At 46.4% G+C, this 6,386-nt stretch overlaps 1 protein-coding gene across 1 annotated transcript; it reads right to left on the bottom strand.

The window, feature by feature from the left end:
• Positions 1 to 421: 421 nt before the first annotated feature.
• LOC122032530 lies at positions 422 to 3,573 on the bottom strand. The gene is made up of 3 exons (XM_042591834.1): positions 2,397 to 3,573; positions 1,620 to 2,290; positions 422 to 1,532 (listed from the first exon to the last, which is right to left on the bottom strand). The coding sequence occupies exons 1-3, from the start codon at positions 3,485 to 3,487 to the stop codon at positions 514 to 516; spliced, it is 2,781 nt and encodes a 926-aa protein (XP_042447768.1). The 5' UTR covers positions 3,488 to 3,573; the 3' UTR covers positions 422 to 513.
• Between the last annotated feature and the right edge of the window lie 2,813 nt (positions 3,574 to 6,386).

Below are 6,386 nucleotides of genomic sequence, written 5' to 3'. Positions count from 1 at the left end.
AGATTAATAACTAGAAGATGAAACTACTTAACAAGTTTAAAAGGTGTATCCTTGATAACAAGTGAGGTCATTAGGGAGCATATGTGACTCAACATTTAAATTAGCATAAGCAAAAGCTTAAAGATTTACTTAGAGATTCTTAGGCGTAACCACGGTTGATTTACTTGGAAATTTTCTTAAATGCGATGAACCATCTTTTCCTCAAATTTCTTTGAGTCAATAGACAAAAAAAAAAAATAAATAAATAAAATAAAATAAAATAAAATACTAAGACAATAGAAAGAGAAATACAATGTGTATTATTTATTAATCTTTTCCCAGTTTTCAACTTATTTATAATTTAGCTTCCCTGTTCTTGATAGAATTAAGCCACTTTTGGCTATCGATCTTTACAAATTCAGTTCTTCACCTTCATCAACAAACCAAAAAATTTTACCAAGTAGATAAAATAAATTGCATGCCTAAAACCAAATTAGAACTCATTGATACGTACGATGGATGGATCCATCTATCTCAGAACTTGGAGCACTCTTTGGGTAGACCCGTGCCATGATCGACGCCGACGACCTCCCCTCCGGTACAACTGATGACGTCCTGCCCCAGCTTAGCACCCGCCGCCTTCAGCCCTTTTAACGACACCGCCTGGTTGAACAGATTGATCACCGGCAGCTTGGAAGCCGGCGGCATCTTCCCCGCTGGAAGCAGGTGCGTGAAGTCGTCGGTCATAAGCGGCACCTCGAAGTCCATCTTCTTGTGCTTGACGATGTTATCCTTGGCGCTGATGTGGGCGCCAGGCTCCATGTGGTTGGTGGAGAAGCTGGCCTGATCGGGGAAGTTGGGGTAGAGGCTCACGTAGCCGCGCAGGTACATCATGTCGATAAGGAACTTCTTCCAAGAGGCCTGCCATCCGTTCGTCCGCGACTTGGGGATCTGCACCGGGTTCTGCTTCGCGTCCTCTGTGAATCTCGCGCCCATGTAGGCGTAGAACTCGCGCCAGTGCTTGGGGAAGAAGACGGCGCCCCAGCTGCAGGGGAGCTGGTGCAGGTACGGCGTGTTGGGGTGGATCCGTTTGAAGAACTCCGTCGCGTTCCATCTAGGCCGCTCCTTCACCACCTCGACGAGGCGCGGGGTGTATAGAGCAATGGAGGAGAGCTCCGGGAGCGACACCTGCGGGTCGTAGTGGTAGGCGAGGAGGGCGTACTTGATCCACAGGTAGTAATAGGGGGACACCTCGATGTCGTCCTCGAGGAGGAGGCCGAACTCGTCGTTGGAGCTCGGGTACCAGCTCTCGCTCACGGCGCGGATGAGGCCGCCCTGGATGATGCGCCGCCGGATTTGCTTCGGGCCCTGCGGCCACTTGAAGGAGCCCACCAGCTGGAGGGTCGCCTCGTCCACCTTGCTGTCCATGTTGAAGGTGAGCCGCACCTCGTCGCCGAGGTAGTACGCGTCCTGCAGCGACTGGAGCAGCCGCCGCAGGGAAGTGGCACGGTTTTGGGTGATGATGTTCACAGTGATCCGCATCCGGTTCCAGTCTGCCAAAATCACAAAATCCAGCTTAATTATGCTCAATCATCTTAAAATTAAGCACTAATCAGTGATGTAGCTTCTTAATTAATTACTCGGTAATGCTGTGGGTCGTAGATCCGCCATCCACAAAACCTTCGACACCGCCGGTCTCGGTAGAAGAACAAGAACCGTGCCGTTTGCACTCCCCTCGCACGCAACGTTTAACGCGTTTTTAATATTTTGATCGATATCATCGACGGCAATCAGCAAGCTGGGATTGTGAATCTTCAGAAGCCCCTTCAAGCTTGAATACACTGCCTGAATCACTGGAACATCCGAGTTCGATACGCCTGAAATGGCTCCAACTTCTAAATCGAAGATCTTGAACCTCCTTTCCTTGCATACATTCTTGGGCCATTTGAGAACAGAGACGGCGTCCTCGCATGAACAGTGTCTTCCGCCGGAGACGACGATGTAGGCTTTCCTTCCCACGGTGGCGCGGAACTTCTCGAGGAGAGGAGCGAGGGCTCTGACTTCGTCCGGGGTGTGAGCGTAGAAGAAGGCCTCTACTTTTTGAGGGTGCATGGCAGCCCACTGAGTGATGTAGCCGGTGGACAGAGCGCGCCACCATTGATCGTCGCGGACTTGGACGACGTCCTTGAAGATGACGGTGGTCTCTGAAACGTAGGCGAGTCTGTGCTCGCTGTCACCCCATGTCTCCTTGTTATTTGGATCGACAGGCAGCACGAAGGAACCTGCGTTCCTGTACTTCTGAAGCTGATAGCTGCGCATTTTTAATTGATTTCAGAAATCTTTTTTTGCCATCTTCTCGAAGGAAAGTGAAAGAAAATATCAGATAAACAATTGAATCGATTTGATTGAATATTTACCTGAGGTGCAAATCTTCGCCTGTCATGAAAGTGAACGGCGTCTCCACGAAAAGAGTCTTCACCAGATCCGCAGACAAAAACCAGGAACTCGACAAGAAATCCACCTGCACAATCTTCTCAACTGTGATATCGTAAGCAGGATCTGGCAGATACAATCCGGCCTCCTTAGAGCGGAACTTGCGATAGCTCGGGAATGTGAAATCCTTCTGCCGGAAGGGAAGAATCCGGCCGATGCTCCCTAAAACAGAGTTTTTGTACTTCTCCGTACCCCCGACATGCGTCAGAATCTCCAGCATCCGCCGGCCAGGAATCATGTCGTCGTCGAGGATGTAGACGAAGTCGGACTCCGTCTGCAGCGCCATCTGGAACCGCCCGTAGTACTTGAAGTCGTAGCTCGAGCTGATGAAGCTGATCCTGGAATGGTTGTAGCTCTCCACGATCCCCCGGAGCACTGCCTCATTGGGGCTGCCAAACGAGAGCACCCACACGTGGTGGAACGGCACCGTCTGGTTTAGCAGCGAGTCGAGCTGCGCGCAGAGTGTCCGCCGCTTGAAGTGGTTCAGAATCACCGTCACCCTCGGGGAATTGATCCTGGTCCGGCTCCACTGGGACGGCATTTGAAGCAGTTCCGACAGAGACTCTGTTCCGGCGTTCTTGCTTTGGAACGCCAGCACCTCGTCGTAGAGCTCGCGCTTCAGCTTGATCATGACGGCGTCGTCAGACTTCTTCTGCTCGAACTCGATGCGCTCGGACTGGCAGACGTCGGCCGGGTTGAGGCCCGCGAGGGCGGAGGAGTCGACGTTGTTGGGATTGACGATGAAATACTTCCATCGGTGGGCGATGCGGGTGGCCCAGGAGAAGTCGGCGCGGGTACGGAGGTCGACGGAGGGGCTCATGTAGTAGAGGAGGAAGGTGGCGTAGATGGCGAAACCAAACTGAAGGCAGGTCAAGGTGGTGACGAAGCGGGAGGAGACGAGTTTGGTGACGGCGCGCGGCTTTCCGGCGCCCGACGACTTGGTGGCCACGTAGTCGCTGATCATGCCTTCGAGGAAATCGCCGCTCCGCATGGTGGGAGCGCGGACGAGCCCCATCTCCGACGATGGACTAATCGGAGACCAGAAACCGAGACGCAGCGGCGATCAACGAGCAAGTTAATGATTTTGGCAAGCAAATGCCCGAATTATTCTCCGATCAGAAACGAGCAGTCATTTTAGCACTTTAACTTGATTATTTCAAGAAAATAATCAAATATCAAAAACAGACATTAAAAAAAAAAAGGAGAAACCTGAATGGAGGAAGAGATTGAAATTTATGATCTCGAAATGGGAAACTGAATGGCGAGGAATTAGAGGATTTGAGGACGCCAGTGGAACACAGGATCTTGTGCCAAGGGAAGACTTATATATATAGCTAAGAATTATACGTACTGAACCAAACAATGGGAAATATTAAGAAATGATTTTAAATTGAGCGCCAAGGTTCACATGATTTGAGCCCTCGCTGCGTTATCTTCACTTCACCACCCCGCACATTTGCACACCACTAAAAGCCGGTTTTGGAGCCGCAGAATAAGGGGGAAGCACCGCCATTAACAACTGTTCTACATGCCACCACCCTCGTGCCTTGTTCGCTGTGCTTGTCTATGATGTAATTAAGTCTCCTCTCTCCTTCCTTTTTTTCAGTTTCATAAGCAAGCAAGCAAGCAGGCTAGAAATTTAGAAGAGTTTAAAAAAGAAACAGTACCTTAACGAATGGGCGAAGAGATGGCTTGGCTTTGTGGTTAAAAACAGAGCACAGAAGAACCTTAAATCTCAATAAAAGTTCAAATCCCGAAGCACGCCCATTAATTTTTCTGAAAGCGCGAGGCCGCAGTGTGCGAATAAGGGATTAGTTTACGTATTTCCATGCGCAGATCGTCGTCGTCAAATCCCTCCAGACATGGAGAAAGAGTGGAAGATTCAGCCGCGTTAATGGCCGGCTTGTTAAAGAAATGGTGATGAGAAGAGGAGGTAATTAAGGTTGAAGGAAGACAGCAAGGGCACTGGACACCGGCGTTGATGGATCTAAGAAAATGAAGATACGACTCAACCTTTGTGGCCACTGATTCCTGCATCATATAAAAGATAGTGAAATCGATGCGATCGTTGACTTAACGCGTGAGCAAAACCGATAGGACAAGATAATGGATTTATAAACATTTTGGCATCTCACAGGTAATGTTTAAATTTCAGAGTTTTCTTTTTTTAGTTAATTCTATAATTTAAATAAATTTAAAATTTAGTACTTATATGATATATAATTTAATAGTTATAGAAAACCCACTATTTAAGACATTTTCTTAAGAAAATTATTATTCATCATTGTGAAAAGAAAATTACTTTTGTCCATTATTATGGAGGGAAGAATATTCGAGTTAATTCAAATTTCAAGTACGTCGTCGTTCTTTTGTGGTGCACTATTTAATCTTCTTCATCGTTTTTTATCAGTTTTATAGATTGATACATGCCGTTACAAATGAAAGGCATGACGTAACAATTAAAGTCCAGATAATTGGATAGTCAAAGTTAAAGAGAGATGACAATTCAAGTTAAGAAAAAAATAGTAGTCAGGAAAAGGTGATAGTAAGAGGTCACTCTCAATAGAACTTAGTTCCTTGCCCCACGCTAATGCCCTCATTACAAGGACGGCCGCCCTAGAGGTCAGTCGGACCAAAGGGGCTTAGTGCTCCCTATCTATATTAAGGCAGTGTATATTCAATCAATCATCATCCGTTCGAGTTCAAGAGAGTCTTGGTCGACTACAAGGCCGACTGAGAATAATATCCGGACAAGATCCAAGACCCTAGCCTTCCGCTCTGGGTATCTAGTATACAGTGGGTCGATCTGACAACCAGTCAAATATATGAGCTTTCACTGTTTACTCCCTCGTCTTCCTGTATATAGGTGGCCAGATATACAACTTATGAGTTACAAGGCTCAGTATCTTTATCTTCGCCGAGCAAACATACAAGGTAAATCTCAAAAGAAATCTGACCAGATTCCTAGAGGTCAGATATCACTTTATGGACAAGTCTCCCATTATAAGGACGATCTGTGGAAAGTACCGGTCGGGTCTCTCGGGGCTTATTTCTCCATTCTCTAGAAACAAGTATCCCTATGTATGGTTGGTCGATCATATAGCCGTCCAGACCTAGGACTCTTGATTCTCTATTCATAATTAGAACTCCATCATTATATAACATATATCCGAGTAGTCTTAAAGGTCGAACATCTTACCATACTTAGTTGTCTTTATATATACATTCGGTTGGCTAAATATCCCGCTGGGATACCATCGGGAGACCACATTGTCAAAGAATCATAACAACCTATTAGAGATAACAACCGTTTGTCAAAGAATATTCTTTTATTGTTACATGAACATTCAATGGAACCTTCTTCAAAGGCGATTCTACACTTTCTATCAGTCGACACAGTGTGATAGCATATTCCTTCAACCACCACATTAATAGCATAAGTTACAAAACGATTGCAAATAGGGAACGAAAGATTCCTTGAACGGTGACTATAAGTCTCCCAGGTTGTACATATTCTCTTACATGATAGCTTCTGATACTCGACATTTTCTGCCACCTCATGATTATGGAGGTTATTAGAGGTGCTATATAAAAAGGATCCTCTCCGTTGGCAAGGTACATCTTTTGCAGCAGTCTTATTTATGCGCACGTATTCTACTATTTATCTCTCCATTTTTCTGCTCGGCCACTACACTGCCTTGAGTGTCAGAGGGCCTTCGTCAGAGACCCCTTTCCTGATTTTTGGGTACTGAAGTTCTGTCCACTACGTTTAAGTGTGTACAGAGAAGATCTTCACTTCAGTTTGCAGCCTTCTCTTTGATTTTAAATCTTCTTTCGGCCAATATTGTCCAGTGCGCCATGTCTCCAGCTTTTAAACAAGATCATACATTGTCGGGCATTAAGTGTTTGTATGC

The sequence above is a fragment of the Zingiber officinale genome, chromosome 11A, assembly GCF_018446385.1.
Source record: "Zingiber officinale cultivar Zhangliang chromosome 11A, Zo_v1.1, whole genome shotgun sequence".
In the NCBI taxonomy this organism is placed as follows: domain Eukaryota; kingdom Viridiplantae; phylum Streptophyta; class Magnoliopsida; order Zingiberales; family Zingiberaceae; genus Zingiber; species Zingiber officinale.
This window is presented reverse-complemented; position numbering and strand designations above follow the sequence as displayed.